The following is a 10,875-nucleotide window of genomic DNA, read 5'->3' as shown; positions in this document are numbered from 1 at the left end:
AATTATGGAGAAGATAACATTTAAAGTGGGTAGGATTTCTTTTTTTAGTTTTATTTTTAATTTATGGAATAAAGCAAGCATTTCTATAACATAGTATAATTTAAAAAAAGATGATTGAACATCAAACTGCAAAATTATAATGTACATCTTGCTTATTCCTTTCAATAGGGGTACATATAAGGTAGAGACTGACAGGAGCAAAGGCTGGAATTTAAAGTACCTATAAAAGAATAGTGGGAGATTAATGATAATAGGGAAATGTGTAGAGAGAAGTGACTACATATGAGGATGGTTTAAGGATGTACACAGGGAGATTTTAAGGAAAAACTGGGGCTAGATTACTGACAAACTTGAATACAAGACTGAATTTAGACTTTACATTATAGGTAACAACGAACCAAAAGGGTTTTTAAGGAGTGGAATGGTAATTAATGCTGTGACTGGGAAGACTGCCCAGAGGATGGTATGAAGGATGGATTAGAGGAAAAGAGTTGCTGGAGGAAGGGAGACCAGTTGGGAGATTACTTTGACCTAGGGTAATGGTAGTTGGAATGGGAAGGAAAGGACTAATGAGAAATACTGGAAGGAGGTAGGATCAAGAGGATTTGATGGGGGTGGGGCAAGGGAAGAGTCAATGATAACCCTAAGTTGTTGAGTCCAAGTGACTACAAAAGTAGTACTACTCTTTAGAAAATTCAGCAAAGTTGAGGGGGGAGAAGCTGATATGGTAAGAAAGATGAGTTCAGCTTTGAACTCAGCCCATGGAGGCAGCTGGGTAGATACATCCAACAGACAGTTGGACAAACAGAACTGCATATTGAATGAGAGGTTAAAGCTTCTCTTCTTGTAAACACACCAGCCTCCTCCTACATAGAAATACTTTGCTTTCCCCTCCTCCCTCTTCTCACAGAGTTGAGGACCCAAGAGACTTTGGACTACCCAGCTCGCTCTCTTTAAGGGGTTAGAAAAGGGCCAAGCTGGGTATAGTCTGAGGCCAGAGGTCGGGTGATACTGCAGAGTATAGTATACTGGCTGGGTTGGCCTTGGAGGTAGATCAGAGTACAGTCAGTAGGTGGCTTGCCAAGGATAGAAATGATATCAGGGTATATATAGTCAACTCCTTGGCCAAGCTAGGGATGAGAGCAGGGTGGGGTCAGTGGCTGGGCCAAGCTGAGGGTAAGACCTGGGTGTGGTCAGTGGACAGGCTGGGGATGTGATCAGCAGAGACCAGCTTCCTTCTCAGGCCTCATTTCCCCTTTTCTTGTTGGGGAGGGAGGAGGAAGATCTGCGACTGGACCAGGGAACTGGAAGAAACTCAGAACTGGGGAGATGCCAAACTGAAAGAGTAGAGGAGCTCAGAGCATGTCCAGGGTTGAGGGACTCAGCAGATGGTAAGGGATCCAGGGGGAAGTTTGGTGGGAATTTTTGTTTACAAACAAAAAACAAAAAACAAAAAACCAAAAACCAGACACATGGGGGGGGAGTCAAGGAGGATGTGAAAAGCAGGAAGTCATAATCTCCCAACCTCTTGCCTAGTCAGGCCCAAGGGAGGGGGATGGGAACCAAGTGATTAAGGAATGAGGGAAAAATGGGGTTGAGCTTTCTGGGCACAAAGCCATTCTCCTCAAATCTACCTCATTTTTTATTCCCTCAGGGCTGACCAACCTACTCCCCACCCCAGACACAAATTAGTAATACTTTTCCAAATAAAAAGGCAATGAGTCCTTGCCCTTTCCATGCCACCATCTATTTCCCATTCTACCCCTTATACCACCTGAGAAGTACTAAAACCAAAGGAGACTCTGGGTATGGAATGACCTGTGCTAAAATCTGAAACTCTGTTAGTATGGACACTAAGCTAGAAACTAAAAGTGAGAGAGTGGAGCAATGGTTCTCCGCTCAAATGGGGCTCACGATGTTCTGATAACTACAAAGGAAATGAGGAGGAATGGTCTACATCAGGGGGACTAGCTCAGCTCATGACTGAGGTACTGCTGTAGGCCATAAATCTTGAGCTCAATCAACCCATGATCCTTCAAACTGACCTTGATCCCAACTTTATGTAAATTCTAAGCTTGAGTTGGGAATTTAATCCCTGAACTTCAATATTGACCCTGATCTGATCACTGACTCACTCCTACCCAGACCCTTAATCCTAAAATTGACCTTTGACACTTAATTCTACCATAGTCCAAATGGCCAATCCTCTTTCTGATTCCTAACCATTTCAATCTAATGCTAACCGATGACTAAACCATTCAATCCAATTCCTGAACCCTAATGCTGACTATGAAAAAAAAAAACCACTGAGCTTTAACCCTCATCACCTGAATATCAATGACTTCAAACACTGCCCCTAAGTGGAAAAATCATTATTTAGTAGATATCATTCCTAATGGCCTACCATTGACTCCTGAACCAATCACTGACTACTAATATTGATCCTTAAGCCTTACCACATCCCTGCATACTAACAATGATGCAGTCTTTGGATGCCTGACCAAATATAAACTCCTCTATTTGGCATTTAAAGTTTTTACCCTTTCAGTCTTTAGACTTTACTCTTCTCTGTGAATTCTACCACCCAGCTAGCCTGGCCTCCTTTCTGTTCTTTTAACACAACACCCTGTCTCCTGTTTCCTTGCCTTTTCACTGGCTGTTCCCCATTCTCGGAATGCTCTGTCTGCTTACCTCCAACTCTTAAGTTTCCTTTTTTTTTTCTTTGAAACTCAGCTCAAAATCCACTTTCTGGGGGAGGCCTTTCCAGATTCCTCTGGTTGCTAGTGCTCTCCCCTTTCAGGTGTCCTTCTACTAACTCTATGTATCTTCTTTTATGTACTTATTTACATGTAGCTTCCTCCTTAGAATGTAAGCTCCTTGAGGGCAGGAACTGAATTTTCTTTTTGCATTTCTTTGTATTTTCATTGCTTAGCACAATGCCTGGTACATAACAAGCACTTAATAAATGCTTGTTGGCAGAGTGACCTTTAACAAACTCCAATGCTATTCCTAACCACTGAGGCCTAATCTGATTCTTGGAAGATAAACTCATCTTTAATGCTGACCCCAAACTCAAATGCTACCCTGACTTTTAATTTGATTCCTGACTGGCCCTTTCCAATCCTAAACCTATGATCCTACAATCTCTAACACTGACCAACAAAGTAAGGCTGACTTTTTATCCAACCTGTGTACCCTGATGGTATCCCTAATATTAATCCATAACTTGCCCTCTGTATTCTAACAGTGATCTAAAAAACAAAAATCCTGAGTGTAAAGCTTGCCTATTTGTCATAATCCTAAATCTTATCCTGGCTTCCTTGATTTCCTTCAAGTCTCAGCTAAAATCTCACCTGCAAGAAGAAGCCTTTCCCTCTTAATGCTAAGTGCCTTTCCTCTGAGATTATCTTGCATCTACTCTGTGCATTATTTTGTACCTACACAGATGTTTGTTTGCTGTCTCCCCTATTATACTGTGAGCACTTTTGGGGCAGGGACCATGTTTTTGCCTTTCTTTGTGTCCCCAGTGCTTATCACAGTGTCTGGCAAATAATAAGTGTTTAAATACTTGTTGACCAATAATCACAATAATAAATAACAGCTAGCATGTATATAGCACTTTATAAATATCTCATTTTATCCTCCTAAGTCTGGGAGGTAGGTGCTAACATCAATTTAGTTCTCATAAAGATAATCTGGCTTCAAATTCCAATTTTAATTAACTCTAACTTTCCCCCAAACCTGAGGCACACCTGATCTTAAATCCCTGAATCTACCAGCAAATGTCACACCCACACACACCATCCTGACTGCACAGCCTAGATCCTCCAGTCCCTGTTCCATCCATTAGACTTCACATTCCTACTAATCTGACCCTATAACCAAGTCCCACCCATCCCTGCCCACCTAACCCTATCTTAACTACACAGCCTAATCCCATCCATCATCCATCATCTCGGCCTACCTAACTTTATAGCCTAGTCCCACCCCACTCATGCCCCATAGTACTTACAGTACCACCTATCCCTGTCCCTTATCCCAGTCTCACTCATCCTTGCCCATCTAACCCCATGGTTTAGTCCCACTCAACCCTGCCTATCTAACTCCATAGCCTAGTCTCACCCGTCCTGCCCCCTTAACCCCATAGTTCAGTCCCACACATCACTGTCCCCTAACCTTATAGTCGTGTCCCAGTCAGGCTTGCCCCGCTTACCCCATAGCCTAGTCCCACTCATTCTTGCGTTCTTAACCACTGACCAGCGGCCCCCTCGCCTCGGCTGCCCCCCAGCATCCTGGGTACCACACTCCACCCACCAAGCAGCCGGGCAAGCAGGATGGACACACCCGGACACTGACCTCTCAGGCCAAGGAGAGGGCCAGCGGCGGCGCCCATACACCCACCCTGACTCCCCTCGCTGCGGCCAGCTCCAGCCCCCGGCCCAAGGCTGCGCCCTCTGCTCGCCCCCCCCATCCCTGCTTCACCAACCCCCCTTGCCGCGGGCCTGGCCCCCTCCCCCGGATCCAGTCTCCTCCCCTCCCCCCCGTCCGGCCCTGCCCCTTCCCGCCGCCGACCCGTCCTTCCTGGTCCCGCCCCGCGCTCTGCGCCGCCTCAACCCTACCTGGGCCGCCTGGGGACCTCCCGCTCGCCGGCCCGCCCTCCAGGTCACTCACTTCGTTCGCTCTCCGGGTTCCCGGGTCCGGGGTCCGGCCTCGCCCTCCCGCCGACTGACGAACTCTCCGCCACTTCCGTCCCCGGAGCGCGTCCCCCCCACCCGTGGGCGGTGCCCTGGGCCCGCCCCTCTACGGCCCTGGCTGCTGCAGGAAGCTGCTCTGGCCCCCGCTCTCTATGCTTGGGAGCGGGCCCGGAGACCCGGGCCCCCCTGCAGCGGGAGGGTAACGCTGGGGGCGCATGCGCTGGGCGTGGGCCCGCGGCTCCGTTACTGCGCGCAGCCTAGCGGACTCAAGGCACGCACAGCATAACTCGTTTTTAAGCCAGGCTGGTTTAGCGGTGGGGGTGGGGCCCAGGAGCCCCGCCCTAGTGAAAGAGGAAATTCACCAAGCCCGCTGCTCCGCTGTTTCTGTAGCCTGTCTACAGTATTTTGGACTGACTTCCCAGCCTTGGGAAAGCGCTCCGCCTCTCGTTCCCTCCCTACCCCCCAGGACCCGCAGAGAGGCCAGAACTCGGAGTTTGGGAGACAAAAGCGGACCCACCTGCTTCCCTGAGACTTCCCCGCCTGACCAGTCCTCTCTCCCCGCGCTCCTCCCGCCTGCCCTCCCAGGGCGGCTGCTTTTATATAGCCCAGTTCTGTCTGCATTGCATGTGTCATGTGTGAGTCGTGTCTCCCTACCAGACTCAGGAGTTCCCCCTTCCGCCCTCCTCCCGAGGGCAGGGTCCCTGCCTGTAGCAGAGGAGATGTTGTTCTAGGATGCTTGGTCTGAGGTGATCGCTCCCTCCATTCGCGTGGACTCCTGAAAGTTGGAGACACGGACAGAGGGATACCAACAGGAAGTCACCGATTGTGTTGTGTGCGAGTGTGACAGGCTCTTAGCATTCTGCAAAGAGCATGGGTGAGTGGTAATAAATAAAATGAATATGTTGTCACAGATACCATACGTAAATAACGTAAAAGAAAACAACTCTGAAAAGTAGATGAACTCCGATTAAACGTAACGACCAGTCTTGGCCTCAAGAGAACAAACTACGGAACACTTTCTCTCAGTAGAGAGGTGTGGGACTGCGGGTGTCTCTATGTTGGGGTTGTGTTCCCCCCCCCCGTGTTCAACTGGGGAGGGAGGCTATCAGGAAATTAAAGGCATCAATAAAACCTAAAGGAACAAAAAAAATGCATTGCGTGTGCGCAGAGGGGTTATCAATCAATTTAAGGAACGGAAAGCCTGGCAAGGGTTACAAGGCTTGGCGATACATGACAGCACTCTGGGTGCCCAACCACATCCGGGCAGGGGGTGGGGAACTACATTTCCCAGCATGCCGTGGTGCTGTGGCTGACGTCATTCGTGCGGTGTTGTAAGGCTGGATTTTGCTCCGGTTTGCCAGAGGCTGTCTTGGCTGGAGGGAGACGGTCCTGGTGGGAGTGGAACCCCAAATTTGGCCAGTCCGCGTAGAGGTGGAAGGTAGCAGACGAGGGGTGGGCTTGGAAACTTGGCAGAAGTTGGTGTGGGGGCGGAGGTGGCGGAGAATTGACAATTACGGCAATGGAGGGTAGGCTGGAGGGCGTGCCTGTGCGCTCGGCTTTGGGGGGCGGGGGCTGGGGCTGGGCTGGCCCTGGCCTTCCGCTACCAAGGTCTCCCCTCTGGCGCTCTAAAATGGGGGTCGAGAGATCATAGATTGAGCTCCTACAAGGCCAGGGCTGTCTTTTGCTTTCCCTTGTTTTCTCCGTGCTCGGCACAGTGCCTCGCACATAGCGCCAAATGTGAATGTTTATTGACTCACACAGCCAGCTGCCACCGTCTCCCTTTCACCTCCTCATCTCTGAAAGGGGGGCATGAGGATCAGGATGGGGGTGGTCATTCCTTCCTCTTCTTCTAGATGTCCACCATGGAGGCTGTCCTGGACCCAGGTGACATAGACCTGCTGGATTTCCTGAAGGAGGAAGGGGGAGATTTGTGGGGAATACCAGGGGAGGGCCAAGAGGTCCAGCAGGATGATGGGATGCTGCCTCCTGAGGTGAGTAGGGGCTGGGCCAAGCTTAGTCTTGGTGCCTGGGGTGGTGGTGGTGCTATAAACTGAGGGGAGAGTCTGAGGGAGAATTGGGACTGGTAACAGGGAAATAAGGAGCAAGCCCTGGTTCTGAACTAAGTGGTTGGTATTGTAGGTGCTGAATGAGTGGGAAGCAGAAGAATTCCTGATGTCTCTGCTGGGACCCCCCACCTCACCATCCCTCCCAAGTCCTTCTAGTTACAGTTTCATTCACACTGACCACACCTACTCCATGAGCTGGAATGTAGAGGCTTCCTCCCCAGATGACGTCTACATTGACCTGGGTAAGTTTAGGGTCAGGAAACACAGGGATAAGCTAGGAAAGGATAGATGGGTAGGTAGTGACTGGGAAGGCAGTGAGAGGATTCTGAGGGAGGGACATGGAAAAGGGGATGAAACCAGCAGCCCAAGGTTCTTGATTTAGATTATTTTCCTTCTGCAGATGATAGTCTCATAGATGTGGCTCAGGAATCAAGGGTCTCCTTGCAGATGGAAGAAATGACACTTAAGGTATCTGGAGGAGGGGCAAACATTAATGGGTAGTGGAAGATGATCATCTCTAATAATTGGGTACTTTATCACCCCCATACTTCTCTTTCCTCAAGCTACAAATGTCCTTTTCCCACTTTACATACTTCCTGGTCTGCCCCTCTAAACATGTCCTTTTCCTGTTTTCTCTAGCATGAGTTTCCTCAGTTGATATTGACAGATGAGGAGAAAAGGCTGCTAGAGAAAGAAGGATTGACCCTTCCTGAGACTCTCCCTCTTACTAAGGTGAGACTCCTTCATGACAAAGGGGGCATGTCATCATGCTTGATACCATTTGATGGTGGATATAAAAGGCATGCTTTTCAAATTTATGGGTAACAAACCTGGGAGGGATAGCTAAAATTCTGGGAGTCAGAATCACATTTTAAAATACCTCAACAAACAGAAACAATGTGCCCAAGCTAATATGATTAAACTTAGAAATGGTAAACATAAATAAGTTCAGGAGAACAACTGCACAAATACAGGGAAGGGGGCTATGTTACATAACAATTGGTGTGGAAAAGATTTGGTGGTTTTAGCTGATTGCAAATTCAATATAAAGCAGCACTGTGATGTGGTTTCAAAAAAAAAGCTAAGACATTCTGGGCAGCATTAATAGAAGTATAGTATTCCCCAAAAGGGAGCACAGTAAACTTTATAAATTCTTGTTGATGAGTAGGCCTGCTGTTAAACTAAATCTAAAAGTGATGATTGGGATGTATGAATGAATGAATGAATAATTAAAGAAGTGCTGGAGATACAAATAGAAGACAGCCTCTGTTCTCAAGGAATTCACCTTTTTAATAGAGGAAACACATATGGAAGGTTTCAGCTACTAGTCAGATGGAAAAGTCCCATGGTTAGTATGAATCATTATGGATTCATTAAGAATATCATGCCAGACTAGCCTCATTTCCTTTGATGGGTAGATCAGTAATGATTTGGACACATTATACAGATTTCAGCAAAGCATTTAGTAGTCTTTTAGATAAGGTGGAGAGATAGGACTAGACGTGATAGTACAGATAGGTGAATTTGGAATGAACTCAACAGGGAGGGAAATCTCTAGTGGTGATGCTCTCTCTTTGGCCTTGTTTTATTCAATATTGTGAAAGCACACATGACATATTGACAAAATTTTCAGTTGATGAAGGGAGGGATAGCTAATATTAGCATGGGTCCAGTCTCTAGGTCAATAACCTAAATACCTTCAGCAGGCTAGAACAATAGGCCTAGTTTAAGATGATGAAATTTAATAGAAATAAATGTAGTCTTACACTTGGGTTAAAAAAAATCAACCTCATGAGTTTAGAATGGGAGAGACATAAAATAGTAATTTATGTGAAAAGGACCTGGGGTGTTTTAGCAAGCTCAATGTAAGTCAAAAGTGTGACGTGTCAGAAAAAAACAAAAGGTAGTGATCCAAAGTTGCATTATTAGTTCCAACGTCTTCTTGCTGTGGTCAGGGCACATTTGAAAGATATTATCTTCAGATCTAAGAAACATAGTTTAGGAAGGACATTGAGAAACTGGTGTGTATACAGATGGATAACAGCTTGTCTTCACATATTTGGATGATCATGAGCTGGAAGGATTCCTTTTGTTCTTGGTCCCAGGCAATGGAATTAAACCAACAGATGACATTTATCAGATTTTGATTTGATGTAAGTTAAGAACTCTCTAATGGTACATTGTCCAAAACCTTCCTTGAGAGTCAGTATGTCTGCTGTCACCAGAAGTCTTCGAAGGTTGGATAAATGCTGTGCTTCAGGTAGGGGCTTAGCTAGATGATGTAAACCCTAGGCTCTATGGAATATTATGTTCAGTTCTGGACACCATACTTTAAAGACATGAATAAATGAGTACAATCAATATGGTGAGTGACATGGTAACCACGTCATATGAGAACATTTAAAGGGGTTTAGTCTGGAAATGAGAAAGATTTGATTATTTTAAGATATCTGAAGATATCTCACAAAGAACAATTATTCTATATAGGCCCAAAGCCAGAACTGAGACCAATGGGTAGAAATTAAAGGGAGGCAGAGTTTTTTACATTGTTAGATTCTTGGCTCAATAACAGTCGAAAGATAGTCCTGAGGTAGAGGTTTTTTTTTTTAAAACACTAGACAAAATGTTAGAGCAGAGGCTTAGATGACTGTCTGTTAGGGACATTTAGAAGGGATTCCTACACTGGTTGAGTTGAACTAGGTCTTATCTAAATTACTTTTCAAGTCCAAAATTCTGTTACTGATGGCTTCCCTTCTCCTTTGTCCACTCTCCAACTCAGGCAGAGGAGCGAGCCTTGAAACAAGTTCGGAGGAAGATTCGAAACAAACAGTCAGCTCAAGAAAGTAGAAGGAAGAAGAAAGTATATGTGGGAGGGCTAGAAAGTAGGTACGTCAGGGGTTGGGGAAAGGAGAGAGGAGACTGCTGCAGGAAGAGGGTGGATGGGGAGGGGTTATCATATTAAAAAGAGATGACTGGGAACATGCTATTCCCATGGTTGTTCCAGGGTCTTGGCTTGCACAGCTCAGAACCTGGAGTTACAGAACAAAGTCCAGCTCTTGGAGAAGCAGAATTTGTAAGTAACCACAGAACAATTGGTGCCTCAGTTGCCCTATCCTCTTACATCACTGCTTCAGTGTCATCCTCACATCTCTCACCCCAATTTCATTTTTTTTTTGTGGGGGTGTGTGGAAACCCCATCTTCTCTCTTCTTTCAGGTCCCTTTTGGATCAGCTAAAGAAGTTCCAGGCTTTAGTAGCTGAGATGACAACCAAACCCACTAGCAATAGCACCTGCGTTGTGGTAAGGAATACTTCCCCCACCTTTTGATACCAGTCCTAAGTGTGGGTGGGATGGGATAGGAGACAACATTAAGGATTCCTCCTTATCTCCAAATCTTCTCTGAATCCCTAGGTCCTGCTCTTCTCCTTCTGCCTCCTCCTCTTTCCTGTCTTGTATCCCTCTGAGATCCGGGGCCGTCAACCAGCGCCAACCAGTAAGTGGGGCCAAGGAAGGTCATGGGAGGGAGTCCTGGCTTTGTGATCTGGTGGTCTGGATTAAGGTTTATTGGCTGTCCCTTGCACTCATTACTCTTTGTGGCTGTCTTCCCACAGTGCTGTCCCGTCAGATCCGGTCCCTTCCCAGTGATAATCACTCCCTTCTTCTGGAGTCTCCTGCTTGGCTGACAGAGGAGAAATCGGAGGTCACCTTAAATCCATCGGCAGATGTAACCTCTCTAGCCCCAGACAATTCTTCCTCTGATCCTCTAGACAGAACGAGTGATGAACAGATTCTGAAATCAACAGACCCAACACGTTCTACTCTTCTGTCTTCAGAGGCCGCAGAGAAGCAGGGCTGGGCCCCTACTACACCCACTATCATTCTTCGAGGACGACACTCCAATGAGATGTGATACAGGGGCAGGAGTTAAGATGTTGGACAGACTGAGTTGGGGTAGGAAATGCCCAGAGTATCAGGGAAACACTGAACAGACAAAGGTTGAATGACTTGGTAATACTATCTCCTTATACCTTGGGGGCCCCAAGTTGTAGATAGGAATAAAGATGATGTATCTGAGGCTGGCCCTCCCAGACCTGAGAATTCATATTACACTCTTA

General features: G+C 46.7%; 2 protein-coding genes across 8 annotated transcripts in view; one reads left to right on the top strand and one right to left on the bottom strand.

Annotated features, from left to right (window-relative positions):
* The window catches only part of TLN1 (talin 1), a 37,135-nt gene extending 31,905 nt beyond the window's left edge, over positions 1-5,230 (bottom strand). For 2 of the 6 annotated variants that reach the window (XM_027839616.1, XM_027839622.1), the window contains exon 1: positions 4,672-4,772. The gene's annotated coding sequence lies outside the window, so the exon portion shown is untranslated. Of the gene's footprint in view, positions 1-4,619; positions 4,773-5,211 lie in introns of those variants that run through there. The other 4 variants (XM_027839621.1, XM_027839617.1, XM_027839618.1 and 1 more) reach the window with 4 other exon arrangements.
* A 97-nt stretch (positions 5,231-5,327) lies between these two features.
* Positions 5,328-10,875, top strand: CREB3 (cAMP responsive element binding protein 3). Of its 2 annotated transcripts, none has more exons than XM_027839626.1 (10): positions 5,328-5,568; positions 6,548-6,685; positions 6,834-7,002; positions 7,161-7,228; positions 7,400-7,492; positions 9,540-9,646; positions 9,765-9,833; positions 9,976-10,060; positions 10,172-10,253; positions 10,372-10,875. In XM_027839626.1, exons 2-10 carry the CDS (start codon positions 6,548-6,550, stop codon positions 10,668-10,670), a joined length of 1,110 nt encoding a protein of 369 aa, XP_027695427.1. In that variant the 5' UTR covers positions 5,328-5,568; the 3' UTR covers positions 10,671-10,875. The 2 variants fall into 2 exon arrangements, with proteins under 2 accessions (XP_027695427.1, XP_027695426.1); XM_027839625.1 differs by lacking the exon at positions 5,328-5,568 and adding an exon at positions 6,010-6,132.

This window comes from Vombatus ursinus, unplaced genomic scaffold, assembly GCF_900497805.2.
Source record: "Vombatus ursinus unplaced genomic scaffold, bare-nosed wombat genome assembly UNPS02014832.1, whole genome shotgun sequence".
Classification (NCBI taxonomy): Eukaryota; Metazoa; Chordata; class Mammalia; order Diprotodontia; family Vombatidae; genus Vombatus; species Vombatus ursinus.
Note: the sequence above shows the minus strand (reverse complement) of the source record. Positions and strands in the feature narration are given on the sequence as shown.